The sequence below is a fragment of the Nipponia nippon genome, unplaced genomic scaffold, assembly GCF_047370975.1.
Source record: "Nipponia nippon isolate SJK-2023a ecotype South Korea unplaced genomic scaffold, ASM4737097v1 scaffold_5, whole genome shotgun sequence".
NCBI classification, from domain to species: domain Eukaryota; kingdom Metazoa; phylum Chordata; class Aves; order Pelecaniformes; family Threskiornithidae; genus Nipponia; species Nipponia nippon.
This window is the reverse complement of record NW_028262369.1, coordinates 61456887-61477615: the sequence shown is the minus strand read 5'-3', so window position 1 is coordinate 61477615 and position 20729 is coordinate 61456887. Positions and strand designations below refer to the sequence as shown.

The 20729-nt window shown below is 40.7% G+C and overlaps 1 protein-coding gene across 3 annotated transcripts in view; it reads right to left on the bottom strand.

Annotated features, from left to right (window-relative positions):
* Positions 1-2970: 2970 nt before the first annotated feature.
* IKZF2 (IKAROS family zinc finger 2) overlaps positions 2971-20729 on the bottom strand; it is a 114781-nt gene continuing 97022 nt past the window's right edge. For all 3 annotated transcript variants that reach the window (XM_087733255.1, XM_087733256.1, XM_087733257.1), the window contains 3 exons: positions 20557-20694; positions 13061-13204; positions 2971-7140 (listed from right to left, as the gene is read on the bottom strand). In XM_087733255.1, the coding sequence (XP_087589381.1) occupies positions 6416-7140; positions 13061-13204; positions 20557-20694 (1007 nt within the window). In that variant the 3' untranslated portion in view covers positions 2971-6415. The remainder of the gene's footprint in view (positions 7141-13060; positions 13205-20556; positions 20695-20729) is intronic.

The following is a 20729-nucleotide window of genomic DNA, read 5'->3' as shown; positions in this document are numbered from 1 at the left end:
GCAACAGCCCAAGCTTTGGGTCATGCTGCTCCATTTCTCCCAACACAGTACACATCATCCGAGTCCCTCTCAAGACATTATCTGATTAACTTTGTCATCATTCACTCTGTTAAAATATTTCACGTACTGCTACTAAATACATCACAGTATTTTTTTTTTTCAACTGTAAATAATATTAGGTTTTACTACAGCAATGTAAGTCTTTGTTGATACGGTCATTTCTGTCCACTAATTAATTAGGTCCCATGATTTGTATGTAAAGGAAAATTTTTTTACAGAAGGAGAGAGCATGGGCAGTTATCCTCCCAAATGAGGATCCACGTCAGCATACCGATAACCACCTTTCCGAAGGCTGGAAGCGAACAGGAACTGGGAATGCTTGTCCGCATGATCAACTGAAAAGCTAGGTGATTTAAATAGATACCAGTTTTACTGTTATCTTGCCCCGTGAAGCGTGCAGCATGGCAAAACATCAGCACACCACCTCCTCCTGACTGTCCTCTATTCACTCAAGAGCCTCAGTGGAGAAGGACAGAAATCACACACTTCCAGGCATGGCTGTAGGAGGCTAAATTAGAAACCAGGGATGTTCTCCTTAGCCTATACTTCAGGGTAACTGTTAATGGGATAAAAGGGAATATATTAACTACGAAGCAAATTCTGCCTCTTTTCTACATAATTCCTAATTCCTCCTCCGACATACTCTCTGTGACTGCCGTGGGCCCAAACCCCAGCAGAGAGGTGCTGAGGAGCTGGCACCGGGCTGCCGCTGAGCTCAGGGTCTGACCGAAAGCGTGGCGGCCTAGTCACCTCCCCTGCCAGCAGGTTTCACGCCGTGCCCGTGCCAGCATACTTAGTTGCTGCACCTGTGCAGGGTAAATAACTAGATCTGAAACTAGGTCACCAACCTGCCAGGAAAGTACCGAAACAACACTGCACTTTTCACCAAAGCATTACAGCTAATAAACCCCCATAACATCTTCTACAGATGGGCATCTCTCATCTCTATGTCAATTGTCAAACTTGCAAACCATTTCCAAAGGACTTTCGTTCTTGCTGGATTTCTTTTTCCAGGTTGAAGCAAGTGGCAGGTGCTTTAAAGTCTGCTCCCCTTCCTCAATGGGAACTTGAAAGCCCAGCAAAGTCCATTTTCAAGCGTGCTTTACCTAAAGCTGCGGAGGGGAAGAAAACAGGAGACGGCTGACCTGGCACTCTGTGGGGCACTGTGCAGCTGGGGGCTTTTGCAGCGAGTCTCGGCGCCGCTCTGGGGACACTGTGTTGGCTGGGACCAGCTCCGAGACCAGTTCTGGCTGGATAGCTGGAATGCACTTTGCTAGGGTAATTTTCAGCCCTTCCCACTCCTAAATGCCAGCTGACTCCAGGAAATCTCACGGCAAAGTAGTAAGACAGTCCTCTCTCTGGGTCAAGCTGCCAAGGAGGGTGCAGAAGGGGAGAGGGATCTGCCTTGCTATGCCATAGGAGAAGGGATGTTTACTTTGGGTTGGTTTTTGTCCTGCATTCTGAAAGGGTATGGTAGGATATCATGAACGACATCATGAACTTCCAAAATGCATTTGAAAAAGGCACATATACAATAAAGCATATATCTAATTATACAATACCATATATATAAATATACTTTTTCAAAATCCCCAGCTGCCCTAGACTGCAGGCCATTACTACCATCCATTTTTGTTTTTAAATGATACTAAGCCAAGCCAAGATGCAAATTTCTAGCTTCAAAGCCCATTTCATCACACTTTTCCTAAAATCCCACACTGAGTTCATGTGACTCAGGTATCAGTGCAGCCTTCTCCCTCCTCATTACATTATAATACACAGCGAGAGCTAAGGAAAGGAATATTATCTAGAGAAGGAACTGTATTACTGCGGCTCCTGTCCCTGGCTGAAATAAGCACCTTTCCCTAAATTATCTCCAAAGTTTCTTTCTGGAGGAAGGAGTGTTTGTTGCCTGGCTTCTTTCAATGGGGCTTTTTTTCCAAATATGAAAAAGCCAGCTCAGGATCTGGACAACAGTAATAATGTCCTATTAAAGGCCAGTTTTGAAGGGTTTGGTTTAATTCCTGGCTTCCTCTTCTGCCTGATAGCCCCAATTTAGGAATACCCTTGTAAACAGAAAGAAATTTGGAAACACTTAAAATCGAGAATTTCTTCACCTTTTACTAAACATACGTTAGTTCCACATGGCTATTTTGTGAGTTGTGTCCTCACATTGTAGAAACTACTACCATTAAAATCAAGCCAATTAACAAATTTGGATTCTTTCTCTCTAATACAGACCAATAGAAGTTAATGCCTAGGCACCTTTCACATCACATCATAGATGGAAGTACTTTTTAAGGAGAATAAAATTGTTTTAATCCCATAAGTTACTGAGTACAGAGCTGGCTTTACTGAAAAATGCTATATATTTTGATGTGCCCTCCTAACTGATTGCAATGAGAGGTGGCTGTAAAATTCATTGGCCATAACAGCAGATATATAGATAATGCCCTTTGCTCCAAGAATATGGATCATACCAAGAGCAGAATAAGCAGTCACACTTCTATTTCATTTAATAGGCTTGTAATACTCTAAATTGAGTCAGAATCTTGCCATTTTTGATGTAAAAAGAAGTGAAAGGGTTTACGGGCAGGGATGTGTGCAGAAATGGCTTTTTTCTTTTTTTAATGAAAATGGGGAATGCTCACAGAAAGCCAATTCTAAATTTGCAAGTGCAGGTTTTTAACTGGAAACCTGATTCCAAGAATTTCAAGACAGTCTAATAAAAATCAGCCAGGTTCGATTTCCAACACCAAATACTTAGAACAAATGGATCCACAGGCCAAGGATCGTGTACTGAAATTCCTAGTACACTGTGAATGACTAACGAACTCGACAAAACTCAAGAGCTTTTCTTAGAAATCTGCAGAGAGCAAGCAAGCAAAAAAAAAAAAAAAAAAAAAAAAAAAAAATCTCTGAGGTCCCATTTTGCACGTTTCCGTGTAGGGGCAAACTGATTTATACAAAACCCTCCAATGATTTTCAGTAGGAAGTGAATACTAAAATAAACGCTAGTCCAAAACTTTGTTAAAAACTTGAACTAGAATTTAATCTTTCTCCTTTCCCTAGCTCTAGGATGAAAATCTTCAGGGAGTGTTCAGAAAAGGACATTGATAATAAAAATTAATGCAACCCCCCAGCTTCTTGCTCTACAAAAAATGCATTTTTTGGAAGATAGCTAAACCAGCATCTCCCCTCCACCTCCCCAGTTCTCTCTTTCTGTGATACCAGGGCATGGCAGTGCTCACATACAGATGTCGCATGCTATCATTGGAACAAGAAGTTGGGCTTGACTGAAGCCAGCTACAAAACCACCGAGCCTCCCTGTCTGATCTTTTAAACATCTGCAGAATATACACTACAGGAGGTATCAGTGAAAAAAAAGTGCACACTAACAAACTGCAGATATAATTGCAGCCAACTTATTTGTGGATACACAAGAGATTCTCTGCCTTTCCCATATTCTGGTGCTTTCCCAAAAACAGGCAGAATTTTTTAACACTTTTTCCCCAGTGCTAACTATTCCAAGAAACCATAGCCCATGTTCTTTCCACTGACCCCAGAGGGGAGAACAGAGTGTTGTCTCCCAGAGACTGAAAGGGATTGCCAGCAACCCTTTTCTCTGGCTCAGACACGTGTCTTCTGGAGGCCCATGCAAGCCTAGTGACCTTCAGGCCCAGCACCCTTCCCTTTGCACATCATTCTTAGAAGACCCTTGCTGCCTCAGCAGAAATCACAACCACTTTTTTTGGGGGGGCGACATGCTGTAAAAGCAACCCCCCTTTTCTGAATTTCCAAGCACATCCTGATGCAGAACATGGCCGGCTGCCTCCTAAGTCAACCTTCATAGCTGCAGAGAATCAGCCGTATGGAATAGAAGTGATGCCCTCCAGCATCTCCCCATTTTTCTCCTACACAAACTCCTTTGATTGCACCAAGCACAAGAAAATGAGAATGGTCTGGAGGATGGCACCGGTTCATTTGCCTGAGTTTCCTCTACATTAGGATGAAGAAAGAAGGAGGGGGAGGAGCCCAACGACATTAAGAACAATGTTGGGAATAGGTCTTTAAATCTGTCTCTCCAAAGCCCATATATTCCCAGCCTTGATAGCTCTCACATTACACAAGATGGCATTTCTCTCCATATTGTATTATAATTAATAGGCTACTGCAAGACTTTACCAGTTCCTACTTAATAGCATTTCAGTGCTGGGAAGCAGTCATCAGGTAATCTGGCCGTGATCTACTGTATCCTTTCTAAACACAGGTTCTAGCTGCCAAGAATGTCACCATAAAAAGATTTCAATCAATACCACTCAGCTCCTACTCTCAAATGCTCCAGGTCTAGGAAGAGAAAAAGAAAAAAAACCCAGTACCCTCAAAACGAACAGCAAACTGGCATATGCATCGAGTACGCAGATTGAAGTGTGCAGATGGGAATTCATTATGGCCTGATCTTGCTCTCTCTTTTATACTTTAGTAACTTTATACTTTGGAAAAGGTCTCACCAAGTGCATGGAGAATGCATGCACAGAGGGGGTTAAACCCATGCAGATTTTTCCTTTCTCAAGCTGTGCTCTTGTTGCCAAACAACAACATTTCAATTGTGATTGGTACAAACAGTTGGGTTTCAATGGCAATCTGTCACGTAGGTTTAAGCCCAGCTTTTACTGATGCAACCTGCAACTTGCTGGGTGGTTGCTGGCTTTGTTATTTATTGAGAGAGAAAGAAAGGAAACAAAACAGATTGGTGTTTTTTTTCTCTTGTCCAGTCTGTAGTTCAAAGACTTGCTCTGGAGTTTGTTTCTCCATTTGCATTCCCTAGAGTGAAATTAATAAATTAGGAATAAAAGTGAAATCTGCAAATCCAAATCAAAGCACAGCACCTGCATCTCCATGTATCACTTTCTGAAGAAGTAGGGAAGGTCATATGTGATCTGTTTGTTTGCAGGGCTTCTGTGCTCTCCAAGAGCCAAGGCTATCCAGGAAAATCTGCAAACACTTCCACCCCTAAATTAAAGGGGAACTGATGACTTAAAACCAAAAGGAAGTCACTGCTTCAGCAAATTAGCAAATAAGATGTCAACAAGACGAAAAACGGTCAAGGCTTGGATCCTGATGTAGCTGAAGTAGTTGGGGTAGTTCCATTAAATTCAATGGAGCTAAGAAGATTAATGGTGGCCGAGGACCTGGCCCCTAGCGTTTTCCCAGCTGCAAGTCTTAGTTTAGGCTGTTGCCAAGAGGTTAACACTGTGATAATAGAATGAGAAAGTATTTATATAGGTATATATAGATATATAATTATATTTAAAGAACACTTTTCTACCAGTACTTTTGTCATTTTAAAATCTGTAATTTTAAAACAAAATTATTTCAGAAGAGCAGCAGAACCTCTTGAGTAAACTACAGACTCTCTTACCCACTCCTAGGCCACTTACTGTCCTAGAAGCAAGTTTAAATGTTATTTCTAAATGCTATTTCTTAAAACATAGGGTGCAACTAAATAAGTAAGGCTCCCAAGGGTCTCTAAGAAGCCAGTGAGTCAACACATAGGCATGGAGTAACAGCAAATCAACAATTCTAAAAAAGGTGCTTCATAAGTTAAGGAAAATAAAAATACAAAGCCTCAGACTTACCACAGAAGGCCCTCAGACTTATGAAACTAAACTGCTGTAATGTGGTACAGTGTTAAGACATACTTTTTTTTTTTGTTTGTTTTACATTCTAGAGGGGTAATACACACTGAACCCAGAAAAACAGCTTACCCTAGAAGGTAATTTTGAAAGGAATATTGACTTTGATTCGTGCTCCTAAAACCCTAACAGTTTTGCTTTAAAAATAGTTGTTCGTTCTGCAGAATAAAGTTCCCCCTTTCTCCTCCAGCCACCGAAACCCCGCACCGTACCTACATGTTTGAAAAAGGCTCTCATCTGAAATGTTTCTACCTATTTGTCTGAAATTGTAAATGAGTGGCATCTCGTTGGGACTCTAAAGCACCTAAGCAGGGTTGAGCGATATCCCAAAACAGGACATGATGTACAGCTGATTGAGACAGAAACGGACTGCCTTTCAATTCCCACACAAAGTGAGGTGAGTCACTCATCAAAAAGTGACGGCAACAAACCCCTCTTTTATCCCTTCCCTTCCTTCTTTCCATTCTTAAGCTGGGCAGAGCAAATGAGGTTGGGTCCACAAAAAATAAGGTTAATAATAATAATTAAACAACAGCAACAACAACAACAGCAACAACAACAAAATAGGCGTCTCAATGTCTGAGGAAAAGTGGGATTGTAAGTGCAGTATTCTTCATGTGCAGTTCTACTTCATACGAGTCCCCTTTGGATGAGAAGGCCTAGTGGAATGTGTGCTCCCCTCGGACTATGTGCGATGAGAACTCATAGCGGTCCTGGCTTCGGTAGCCACAGATGTTGCACTCTAGCGGGTCCCGGTAGCCGTGGCAGCCCATGTGGATGGTGTACATGACATGGTCCAGGAAAAGGACACGACAGTGCTCGCACTTGAAAGCCCTAATCTGCTCCCCTTCTCCATTGATGACCTTGTAGATATCCTTTAAAGAGCCCTTAGAAGCTTTTGTGGCATCCAAAGCCTTGGCGTCCTCCTTCATATAAGCCGGGCTTGGCTTTCTCTTGGGATTTAAGGCAGAGTTTCCTTGGTAGGACTGGCGGTCTTCATGGCTGCTCTCTGAGTCAGTAGAATCCAGGCAGCTATTGCTGGGGGAGCCCTCTCTATCCTGGGTTCGACTCTTTGGTCTGATGAGGGAGATTGGGCCATCCATGTTGTTCTCGTGACTGTCAGCTGTTTCCCTGCTAATGGGCCTTTCTATCCTGTTAGGATGATAGACCTGAGCGTAAGCTGAGCTGATGACCGGGGCCACCTCTGCAATTGTGCTTGGTGTGTGCTGCATCAGAGGGTGAAGTGCCTCAGCTCCAAGGTAGGTGATTGCATTGTTGATGGCTTGGTCCATCATGTGAGACTGCATCAGCTCAGCCTCCTTCTCATAGGTTAGGTTCATTTCAAAGGGAATATCTGGATAGCCAAATCTCATGAGCTTTTCACCTAAGGGACAAGAGCAAATGAATGAGAAAAATCAATGTAATCACTCCAAGGTTTCACTGTAGAAGGGGTGGGGAGAGACAGAAAACCCCTGACTTGGGGTGAAATGCATTCCAGAATCCAAAGTTAGCCTCCTTCTACTTGTTTACTGACCTCCTACAAAGTTTTTGTCCTGAGATGGGTAAAACAGCAACCTCACCAACAGCTTTTTTTTTTTTTTTATTCCAGGTGAAACATGCGGCTGCGGCGACCTCCAGACTGATACCAAACCTTCCACTGGGCCTGACTGTGCCCACGCTTCAAGTTAGGAAATACATGTGAACTGGTAGAAAATGGGATTGAACCACCAAGGTCGATGAAGCTCTGCCAGTTTATACCATTAGACATACTCACCCAAAATTAAAAGAGGCAGTACCACATGTCCCCCACACTCTGAGGTGCCTTGTACATACCTTACTACAGGGCTGCATAGCAAGAAACATAAGCAACAGGTACAGAGGGCTGGTACAGTGTCACCTTCAGAGCCACAATATGTAAATCCTTCAACCAGCAGGAAAAATATAAAATAACTGAATGCAGTCACAGAATAGAGCAAGTACCAGCAGGCACTTGGGGCTGACCTACCATCTTGCATTCAGGCTATAATATCTTCTTAATTCACCCCCTCAAAAAAAAAAAAAAAAATCCTACCCCAATGTTTTGGACCAAGAAAAAAAACGACACATGCACACCTCTCCTAGTATCTATCTAGGCAAGAAAACAAAGCATACAAACAGCATGTATAGCTTAGTTGCATTTGGTAAAAGGCAAAAGCAACTTTCATTGTCACAGGATAAATAAATATATAATAATGATGAAGCTGGCCGATTCATCACTATGTGAATCCAAATTCACATCCTTGTAACCTTTTTACATCAATGCCATTACAGATATGCGAAACCAGAAGCACACGCTGGTAAATTACGCTAGTCACAGGGCATGTTACGTATCACAGCTCTCCTCTGAAGTTAACAAATTTACCACTACTTACGTCAGGGTTCAGCTCAGCAGCACTGCTTTTCCAGTGATGGCTTTAGAGTGTCAGTACAAGGAAAGTTCATATAACAACTCTTCTTTTTAAATAGAAAAGGTTATATGTATAACTATATGTGTAAGATACAAGATACACATGCTCATATATGTTCATACACACAAATATTAGCTAGTTGTTGACTAGCTTTACTTTTTAAGATGATTTTACAAAGTCTGATAAATAATTTTCATTGGTTTTCATTGTCTTTGTTACTTTTGACCGCCTCGGTACATAAAACCAGACTTTTCTTCAACAGTGTAAGCTAATAAATTCAAGGAGTCACTACATACAACTGGTTTGGCTATCCAAGAATTAAAGAACTCAAGAATCTTCTTCCATCTTTTGCCAAAATTGCTTGGAACAAAATGTGTACAAACCACCATAAGAAAGAAACAGAACTGTAATCCCAAATCTCTTCCAAATAGCATTAGAACATTTCAACATAGCTATCACTCAGCATTTTATTTTTGACTATAATAATTCATTCCACTTAGCACGGCTTATCTTAAAGTGATGCATAAAAGGAGAAATAATTTTACATTACCCATGGAACAATCAGGTTATCCTTGGAGATGATGCATCACTTTTGGTTGGGAACTTAGCCCTGATTAGCAAGGTAATTACATGCAAGTCTAAAGTGAAGCACATGAATATTCCTACTCTATTCAGCAGTACGGCTCACATGCTTCTGATTAGACACCACGTTCGTGTACCTCACTACATTTCCCTACAGCCAGCTGTGTTACACTTATAGCTTACCGAAAGAAAGTATAAGGTAGAAAACTGTTCCTTTTTTATGCATTAGACATTTGGAGAAAAATAGGGAAGGAAGAAGCAAATGGTGCTATGACGATGGCCCTTCTAATCTAACATGACCTAAGGATGATTCTTGCCATCAAACATCCTCTTTTCAGTGTTTCTGCCATGGGCTGGCAGTCCTGCTGTGATGGCTGTCCTGCCGCTCATAGGGTGGACAACTCTGTAACAGGAGGTGGCTCCAGCCTCACTTGAAATTGAGCAGCTGCTTCCCACGTGGGGCCAAAGTGGGACTGGGGGACAGCTCCAGGAGGCACGTGGTGCCTTTGGCACGGTGGGAAGCAAGAAATGAAAATTGAAAAGTCCATTGGTCCCTGTCACCTACTCTGGCCACCTGATTCTGCTCTGGTTCCTGTGTTTGAATAAAGAACTGGATCTGGCGAGAGTCTGATCCAGCCTCCAAACACATTGTCAGTCCTTTGTAGGCTATATAGATCAAGAAATAATACCTGTCCTTTATGGACTACTTGGATGAATGATGCAAACCTTATTTTAATTCCTTTTATCTTCCACATTTAGTTACTCCACCACAGACAGCAGAGTAGAGAAAACTGTAAATTGCCAGTGACCTGAATTATTCATTCCTTTAATTATGAACTGGTTCCAAAGATGTCAGAGCCATAGAAATGGAGTGTGACATAAAAAAGTAAAATAAATGATAACATGAGGAGGAGAGGGAGTAAAACACAGGGCTCAGAAGAAACATTAGCAAACAGGTCCAACATGGTTTTCAATTTTAGTTCCTCTTTAGCTAAATCTGTACTTAAAACTAACTAATCGGATTCATCATTTTGAATTCTCATGCAAAATTATGCTCAAATTCTATTTATTCTTGCCTTACATTAGTAGAAGAAGAAACATTCTCCACTGTGGTCATCTTATCATATGACATTCAAAAAAACCTCAAAGCACACAGACACAGCTGTCCTGTGATACCTGTAGTCCATCTCATCAAGTATCTAAAGCAACTCCAATGCCGGACACTTGGGAGAAAGCTGCAAGAAATCTTGGAGAAAGCAGTTAGAGAATTTACCACTGGGTAAATTTCTTCCTGACCCCCACTAACTAGAAGTTGACTCTAATTTTGAAGCTGGTTGATCTTCATCTGTTCTGAGATGCCTGTGTATTTTTAATTCTTACTATAACAACTGTGGTCTTATCATAAGCCACATAAATGTCTCCTTTTGTATCCTGCCAGTTCTTAACCTCAGTGACACTCTGTGAGAGTGAGCACCACATTCAAACTGAAAACACGTGAATCTGCTTCATGTGATCAGCTTGAAGATGGTTGCTTTCAATTTCACTAGTGTCTGCTTCTTCCTTCATTGAAGGGGAGGCAAAAAGAAGTACTCAGACTCCAGTGCATTGTAAGTTATGCTTTCTGCCTCCACTATTTCAACAGTTTTGGTAAGACTAGCACCTCAATAGCAGATATATAACCAAGGCTCTCACTCAGAAATTAACTCTGTTTGCTGTATGCTGCTTCCCTTCCTCCCGAAATTTCAGCCAGGATAGAGACTGTGGTCCATAACCAAGGTCCCTTGGAGACTGCTGATCAGAAAGAGCAGTAAAGCATTGACAGATGTAGCATGCAAAGATTTTAGCTTATGCTTCCATGACCTTCTCATAAACACCATTAAGTTGTTTTGGACAGGTGCCACACTTGCAGTATGTGCAGGAAAATTTCCTGCAAGCAAGAGAACCATTACAAGTTCTTCCTGATAGACTTGAACAATATTTCACTGGGGAGAAAGCGGGAAGAAAAGTAAGGTCATGATGAAAAAAAGAAAAGCAGCAAAGCGGAGACTGCTGTTTTTCAATTCAAACACCGTGATGCCATGACAGATCAGAAAAGGCAGAAAAACAAGATAGAGCAAATATGAAAGAGGACACTTTTTCCCTACAGCTGGATCTGGATAAAAAGCTGCATGTCACACAAAACCCTGAATTCCTAGCCCCAGAAAAATGGAATACCAAAATGATCTGTTACACCTATAGAAGAAACAGATTTATCCAACACCACAGTATACCCTACTGAAGAAAATAATAATCTGCTACAGCACATTTCCGGCAAGGATTTCTAATCAGTAAATTTGCCTTTGAAGACAGTAACAACGTATGGTTAATTGCATGTGAGTGGACAAGTAAAATAACCTTCCTGGTCTAAAAAAAAGAGACCATCGTCTACAGCTTCCAAAAACGGATTCAATTTATACCATCCAGAAAGTGGCTTGCCTCAGTTGCGAGGTATACTTACAATCAGTAAACTATACTGCTTTGAGAGCAGGCAGAGGTACACCAGAATTTAAGGGAAAGGAGCAAGGTCTCCATCCCTCTCAGATAAAGTCTCTAGCCCCTGCAAAGATAACCTCAGAGGTATTACAAACACAATTCTGCTCAAGTCTGTGGACAACCTGGGGGGAAAAGGATCGAGAGGTGTGAAACTGCCCTTCTTTCTTTTGAGGCTGTAATGTTTCTGAGGTCTAGACACACCAGTTTAAGTGCCAGCATGGTTAACTATTTCACTGTTTGTCACAACCTGCAAGAATGTACAGCACTTGCTGACACAACACTAGGGAAACCTGCTATGATGAGGCCATGTTTACCATCTCATAAAGCTGTATTTGGCTTGTCAGTAGGGAGTCCTGCTCCCATTTCAACCACAACTGTTGTCACAACAATGAATTAAATCAGAGTATAAATCCTCCAGTTCTTATCAGCTATACAGTAATTCATTTCAGAGCACTATTACAGAGACTAGTGTAAGAATTAAGCTTTTATCTCAGAGGACTAATAACAATACAGGAAATACTGATGCTGCTCAGCATTCTCCTGTGGGTTGGATTGTTCCTGACCTAACCTTGGCTTAGCACTGATATCTGGGAATGGTCAGATGACTGAGAGCAGCCAGGTCAGTGTGTCAGTGCCCCTCAGGTGAGCTGCTGCATGCTGCTAGCCCCCTACTATTCAAAACCATGTGGGTTAGCTTAAAATCACCTTCAGTGGTGATTTAACAAATCCATCTGAATCTGCATTTAGCTGAGGGGCAATGACTTTTCTAAATGGCTGTGTTAATTGCTTACAGTCCTCTGATCCTCTCTCCGTAAGTGTCCTCAGTGTTGGCAGAATAAGTATATGACACCCTTAAAATCTGTATGACTGTCCTTCCAGGGAGCGAGTGTGGAAAATGCATATTACATGACTTTGGAGACAAGCAGCATACACTTACCCCAAATAATTCTCTGTCCCAGCTCCCCTCCTAAGTTTATCATTGCCTCAGTAGCAGTAAAAAGAAGTTTTAAGCTACAGCTCAAACCAAGTAAAATTCCCCATACTGTCTCCTGTTACAAGCTGAACAATTTTAAGATGTCAAAATACAAAGTAAAATACGAATTCTGGGCCTAGGATTCTAAATTTGGTAACCAAAAGTCATCCAGTGCTGTTTTATATTCATGCGTTAATAAGTTTACCGTGTGCAGAATGCTGCACTTGGAGCAAGCACTTCTTCCAACAGAAGTGATGTGATTTTACTTCCTCATGCCGGTATTATCAGACCAGTTGTTGCCAACTCTCAAGAATTTAATACAAGTTACAAGTCTTGAGATACTTGCTGGTTTGTTTTTTCTCTTTTTTTTTTTTTTCACACACACACATATGGAGACAGATAATTATATGAGAGTCTTAGTTTTTATTTGCTGGGGCAAGGAGAGGGAAGGATTACAAGTCTAAATCTCAAAAGGGCCAGAGAAAAGTTAAAAAAACCAAAACAGCCTTAAGGCACAGTAAAAAGTTCAAGATTTTCTAAGCCATTTTCATGATTCTGGGGACCTCAGCTTTGAATTGTCTGGGTTGGTAAAATCAATTCAATAATTTTCAGGATTTCTTGCTGTGATTTAACCATCTCCATTATTGTCCCTCCCCATCACAACCAAGTTCTGAGTGCGCTACTTTTCTCCTTGTTCTTTTGGCTATTACAAATAACAAGTAACCTATACCTATGCGCTAAAAATAATAAAAGGCGTATTTCAAGCTTACCCACAAACTTCTGTGGGGTGGAGCTTTTACGCTTTCCCATGTTGCTTGTCAGCTTCTCTATAACAGCAGGTCTCTCAAAAGGCACCAGAGAAATATTGTTGTCCATCACAGGCTCTTGTTCCTTACAATCTTCCATAGGAGGTACTACATAAAACCAAAAAATCGTATCAGACAAGTCTGGTCTACGCTTCACAGACAACACAAATCATTTGAGCCCTGCTGACTGCGCAACAAGTGCAACACAAAATAAAGCAAGGTGCAAGAACACACTGGGCATCAAGATAGCATTCACCTTTAAGCAGAGCCACATTTACAAAATGCCTCTGTTTAGGACCATCTTATTTAGTAGAAGCCCAACTTTAAGCATTTATTAGAGGACTTGTTTTGCTCTGAATACTCCAGATTCCCAGTGAGGAGGGAACACTTTTGAAAACTCACTCTGTAGATGACATTTTCTGTTATTCCCCCTTCAATATGGTCACCTGTTGCCCATGTAACTTTTTAGTTATCGTTCTTTCTGTATTCCCTTAACTTCATGCTTATCATATGGCACGCTTACCATTCTTATTTTCTTTTTGCATTAATCTCAATGACTAAAAAACATACAGGGCATTGATGACTTGTGTTTCCCAGGCCTGGCCATGCATTTCCTAAGATAAAGGCTTCCGGAATGAAGGATCTGTTTGTTAAAGTGTGTTTCCTCTTTGTATACCTGAGATTGTAAAATCAACAAATGCTGTACTGGAATTACAGGATTAACATCGTATGGAAATTCCCTTCAGAATCTGTCGCAGAAACTATCAATTTTTTTATTAATATTTTATCCCTTCAAACACAGACCTAACAACTGATGAATGCAAATCTTCTGTGTCTGTCTTCCCATTTTTTGCATCCCTGTGCTAACTACGTTAGGGGAATGTTCATACGCTGTCTTTGAGACAATAACAAGAAATTAATGACCTCTTTTGTCTTTACTCATTTCACTCGTTGTCACTTGTCGGGTTAGGGAATAAGGTGCTAGAGCAAAAGCAGTGTAATAATTGCGTGGGCTACCGACCAGGGTAGTGACCAACTTGCACAGGGTTTTATGTCGCTTGCTGACATAGCTAATCACTAAATACCTACAGACTACTCTGTTTTTGTTGAGCATCCTCTTATGAACACCAAGAAGGGTCAGTGGTACCACGCTGCGGATCAGAGTCAGAGAGGCCATGTCATTTGCAATATACGTCAAAAGTGTGATTCCACATGTAGCTCTTCCCACTGCTCTGCTGCCATGAATTTAATACATGGCCTAATTGTCCCACATTCATCTTCATAAGGTAGCAAGAAAACCTGAGAAGGATCAGCCACTAGTCCATACGCTGATGGGACGGCTGAGGTGTAAAAAATTATCTGAGGAGAAGAATGGACGGCAGAGAAATAGAAACTGGGATGATCTTGCAAACAGTTCGTACAATTTGTAAACTGTGAGCAACCCATTGCATTCTCTGTATTAGATAAATCTTCCAGAGAAGTCACGGGTGGTATTGCAGATGTAGTAGAGAAGGACTGAAACCCACATCTTGTGCTAGTCCTCCTCTGGTCTCTCACTGTAGCAGCCTTCCGATACCTTCTCCCTGAGACTGTGCCATAAATGAACACCACTAGCCTACTTTCCTCCCATGTAACGTTACTACCTTCAGGATCCTAATATGGAATAATCACTCTCCTGTTCTTAAACACGCAGCTGTTTGCTAGCACATAATATATGAGAAATGGGGTGATAAAAGCCTCGTCTTTGCCTTCTTTCTAGTAAGGAAGAGCAAATACCAGGCAATTACAAAACAGAGTATCTGCTCAGGTGAACTTCACAATTCAGACATTCATAAGAAGAAAACATGGCAATTTATTAATTTGATTCCATTTGTGCCTCTGCTGCTATGGAAAGCTGGAGTACTTTGAGGCTTAGATCTACCATATGCTATAAAATGATTTACTGTGCTACTTTTTTATTTGTACAGGATGCTCCCCCTGAGAAACACAATGGTTTCTCATTTACAAGGCAGTCCTGCTGGCATCAGTGAAAGAGAAGAAGAAAAAGCATAAATATGAAATGAATCTAATGTTGCAACAAAATGAGATGCAGTGTTTGAGTGACCTAATTAATGCCCAGTGCAGACTGGGAGGTCTGGAATACTTTAATAGCTAAGGCTAAATTTTTAAGGTTATTTAAATACTCTGCTTGGTCAGGAGCTATCTGTACTAGCTCTACCCAAGTATTTACTGAGGAGATTTTGGAAGAAAGGAAAGATTATGTCTGTTCATTTTCACTGGGAACTGGCATCTGACTGTCCTTTTGGCTTACCAAAAATCAGCATATGCATGCACATGCACACACACTCTGTGTGAAACCCTGGATCCCTGCTCAGTGGCATTATCCATCTTCACTGCAATGGGTGAGGTTTGCATGTGAGTGCCACTTCAAGAATTCCCAGCCGTTGGCATACAGGACACAGGAGGCTGGTGATAGGGACCTAGGGAGATGCAGAGGGCTCTAAATCCCTCCTAGGAAGACTTCCTAAAGGTATGCTGGCTTTGTAGGACTGTAATTGCCCACAAAATCAGTTGAAAACCTCCTGATTACTTTCATAGCCATCTGATTAAGCTCCAAATGTAGCGACATTTGTATATCTTATAACAATTAAGTAATAATTAAATAATTCTACTGTTGGGCATATGTGTGTAAAATTTCCTAGACGGAATTTGAAACCTTTCTTCCATGAAAAATGAGTAGTGCTAAAAAAGACATCTGCTCTTCTCTAAGTCAGGCAAAAATTGTGCTTGGACTCCTTTTAAAAGTAAAATTATCACCACTTAAAGCATTTTCTTTTTTATCTTTCATGCTGCAAGCTCTTTTTCCCACCTCAGAACTCAACTCTATAATCCAGGGCATGGCTCTTTTGCAACAAAATCACTGAATCACACCAATATTTGTGTTACAAAGGGAATATGTTACCGGAATGTCTTTTGTTATGTAGATTTCCCAGGAGAAGGGAGAGATGGAAATAGCCCTTTTTCTGAAACCATTTAAATTGCATGCAAAACCGGACCAAACAGGTGAGATGTCACATTTTAGAAATCCAAAGAGTTAAGCTAAAGATCACACTGTCAATTCTAGATACATTAATTTTCATTTCAATTTGAAAATATACAAACAAAGGAGAAATAGCTCAGCCTGCATAATTTTTTTGAGGAAAAACAAAATAAAAAAGGAGAAAAGCAAACCGATCACACACGACCAACAGTTATCACAAATCAGCTGCTCTGTGGTAGAAACTCATGTGTACACAATTACTCTGTGGTAAATGCAATTCCTTTTTTGTTGCATTTCATCGTACTTCATTGCCTTGGTAGTGGGAGCTACCAAAGAACAGCTAACACATTATAACTAGCTTTGATACAGCAACTCATTTTATGCTGTGAACTTATGGTCTTAGCTCAGGAAGGGTTTTTTTTTTTATTCTAAAAATCAAGCATCCAGTCCATGAAAAGCCCACACTTGAGTATGTTTCTGTTCAGGGATGTTCTTAATCAGCTCTCAGGGTGCGCTCCTGGACTGCCCATGCAAATATTTACCATCTCTGACACTGTTAATGTTCCCAATTGCAGTTAACACCAAATGTTGTTTCTAAGCCCAAACTCTCAATACACAAACCTGGATGGTCTTCAGAAGAAAGTCTTTATTTTCCTGAAGACACTGGTCTTTCAATCATAGTGCTCAAAGTGGCTATCTTTTAGTTTTTGTTTCTTAATTTGTAAGAAACCACACATACTATTAGAAAAGTTTATGCTGTTGCAGTGATGAAAGAATAGGGGAAAAAAAGAAGTAAAAAAATTACCCCATGTGTGTTTTGCTGATAAATACTTCTGTGTGCAAACAACAGACAGTGGGCTAAGTCTCAGCTGGTAGAAATTAGTATTACTCCATCAACCTCAATTTCCTTTCCTAAGCTCACAATATTCCTATTTTAAAAAAGTGTGTGTGCAGAGAAATGACAGGAAATATTCCCAAGGACCCTGCTGTGAAGTCTCCTGTGGGACCAGCATTTTAACGATGTTTTAAGCAACTATATAAGAGGGAAGGACACAAGGCCATTCATTGTGTGTTTTATGTAGAGCCGGCCTTTGAGCCTCGCACAGCCTAGGGCTAGGCTTCTTTCTCCTTCTCCTAAAAAGAGTACCCTTCTCCATTCTACTTTAAGAATTTCCCTGGACTTTTTGCTTTGTGGAGATAGAGAAGAACATATAACTGGGTGTAAACCATAGCTAGCATTCAACATTTCTTCCTGTTCATCGCCGCATGTCATGTTCTTGGCATTCAGAGACTGTCACTTTTGTCACCCCCAACATGCCTCTAGCTAGGAGACCACAGACTAATTTCTTCCTCTGGAGCCAGCACTGCTTAGCTGAGAATTGCCAACAACAGAGTCATGGGAGCTCTCTTGCAGCAGCCCTTGTGCTGAGCAGGGAACAGGACCTAGCCACAAGGAGAGGCAGCTCAGCAAGCAACCGGCATCCTGTGAGAGGATGGAGAGAGACCCGGAGACTTGTACACACAAGAGACCCACACACTGAAACTAGCCCTTCTTCCCCTCTTGTCCTTCCCCTTGTGGCTTTAGTCAAGTGATCTAGCCATCTGCAAGACAAAGATAATTGAAATTAAAGGCCTCATCAGGCCACAGCAAAAGCACCAAGTAGATGTCTGTAGCATGCCTATAAACTGATCAACTTGAGCACAATGCTTGAAAAAAATCCAAACTCTCTAAGGGCTGCCTCCAGTTTTCTGGAACAATTCAGACCAATGTTAAACATTGGCCATGTTGGTAGAGACCCAGCGCAGCCACTTGCATCCTTAAAGCAGGATGCCAGTAGGGATAAGAAAATATCCACCTCTACCTATTCTGTCCATAAGGGTGAAGTTGTGCCCAGGAGTCACACCAAAATGCATGCAGAAGCTTCAAAACACTCAGCAAGAACAAAATACTTAAATAAAAAGTATTTTGAAAGACAGTCAGGAAAACTTAAGCCCAATGTGATGCAAAATAAACCAACAATCAAAATCTCCAAAGCACGCATGCACTCACTCATCCTCAGGAATACCTTTCCATGTGTGACATGGGAAAGAAGGAAATTAATATGTTTTTCAGGGTTAGACTAAGACCTAACTTGAAGCTGAGTATCACTTGTATACTCTTCCCTGGTGCCTTTATAGTCCCAGGAGAAAGGACCTCTACAGGTTGGTGCTCATGACCCTCACTCCCATGCTGAGCTTCACAGGTGATGAAATGCTGGGATGTGAGGTGAGATTTATTACTGGTCCCAGCTGAATTTGGAGCTCCCTGTCACTGCCTGTCTTCGTTATACCCTTGCTAAACAGCACAACAAAGACAGTGCATCAAATATCCCTTAAACATTCACCAGGGGAGATTTAGGCATATTTGCCCAGAGCAGAAAGAGGCACCAGTTGAATTCAAAGTGCTATTTTAAGTTAATTTTGTTGAGAAAAGTAAAGTGGTTGTGTGAACATTTCTATTTTAAGCCCAAGCAAAGTCAGTCAGGCTGTAAATAAAGAACTGTCCGCATGGGGTTTGCACTGGTTTAACTTCAGTTGGTAGAAAAATCAATGCAAGGTCAACTATTCCAGCTTCTTTGGGTAGACAGGGTTAAGGACTTACCCTTCTTGTCATAGCATTAAGCAGCTTAGAAAAAGCTTTAGATTTCCTCAGAAGTACACTATCAACAAGAGTAAAACCAATATTGGTAAATAACTGAATAATAAACCCAGAAGTTGAGTGGAATTTGGGAAGATCCTCCACAATGTAACCTCTGAAACATCCTGGCTGTCATAACTGTATCAGCCTACTGTTATTTCCCTAAGGAAAGGCTGACCGAAATCATCACCCAGTTGGTTAATAAGACAGGCACACCCTTGTAGAGTGAAGACCGTGTATTTTGTTGGGAATGGAGTCGGTGGTTAAAATCGTGCTATCAACTAAGCGCTCCATCTAACAGACCAAACACACAACAGGTATCCTGCAAATAGCAAAGCTTTGAAATCAGTCTTTCCACTGACTTTTACAAGCGTAAAGTCAGGCCTAAAGCAGATAATTACTAACTGCAATGTCTTTAAAGTTATCCATTATATTTTAAATGTTGATTTTAGTCTCCAGGGTGTCTACAAAGATAGCAATTACTTAATAGAGCTGTATGAACATTTTGACAATACATATTAAATACATTTAGAATGCCTTTACAGGATTAAATTGTTCATGGAAAAGTACTCCTTAAAATTTTTTGGTGATTTTTTTCACCAAAAAATAGACCATATTAAAAATGCTGAATAGATTTTATTTCAGCTCGTAGTTTTATAGATTTTTAGAAATGACCTGTCAGAACTTTTAACACAATTAATTTCCAAATGAAGCCATATGACTCCACTCAACAATGAAAAGCAAAACAGAAAAAAAAAGAGGAAACGTTCTTTCACCTTTTCATTTACCTACCATGTAACTTTTTGGTATTCCTAGGTATATTGTCATTTTTAATCAAAATGGAAAACTTACAGTTTTTTATATTTTCTGATTGTTAAGAAATTTTAAATACTTCAAGTACCAAACATCTAAAGACAACTTTTAAAAGTTAAAAGGTGTTCAGTTTTAGAAGAGTTTCCAAAACACTAATTTTGAATGAAATTGTAACAATTTTTGGACAGCTACCTTTTAGTACTTAGTGCTACAGATAAGCTTACAACCCTGCAGTCTGAGATGATATGCTCATTATCCATACCAATAGCTATGGAAATTTTTGAAAACAAATTCACGGAGTTTAACATTTCTTGCTTTCAACAATCTTTTTGGCAATCTTCAGTCTTTATGTATATTAACACATGCAGTGTTAGTTAACATATTAATACTAACACATGTAAATGCATATAAACATTTTATTTTTGTTATAATTACTTTCATCAACACTGTTGAATTCCATTCCACCCTGAAGATTTTTATATCTATCCCCCCCCCTTGTTTTGGGATATAAGATAATATTTACAGGGAGTAGAAATAATGATTTCTGAATACCTCCACCATCCTTATCTCTTATAATTACCAGTCACTATCAGAAAGGAAGGGGAGAGGAATCATACACTTTATACATGGCTTAGTTCATTTTTAGGGTAACTCTGCACAGGTGACTTTGCTTTATTTCCATGTCTGCATATTTATACATACTAAAAAGTTAAATACTGACTTAAAAAAAAAAATCAGCAAAACCAATGCTGTTAAATTGGACAGAGTGAGGATTTTAGCCCATCTTTTCTCCTCCTGCCTATCTGAGTATAAGCAATCTGTAAGATGGAAGTGATGCAAAGCTGAAAGGAAGGAAGAAAAACAGATGGAAAAAAAACCCGCAAGAGATGCTCCAAGTCCAAGAGACCTCAAAAGGCGGTTTCCACCCACCATGGTGACTCATGACCTGCCCGGCAGCCTCCATACTGACATTCTGCAGATAGTTGTGGCAGCGTTCCTTGTGCTCCTCCAGCGAACTGCGCTGCTTGTAGCTCCGGCCGCAGTAGTTGCACTTGTGAGGCTTCCCCACTGCAGAAAGAACAAGAGCATTAGGTCAAATCCAC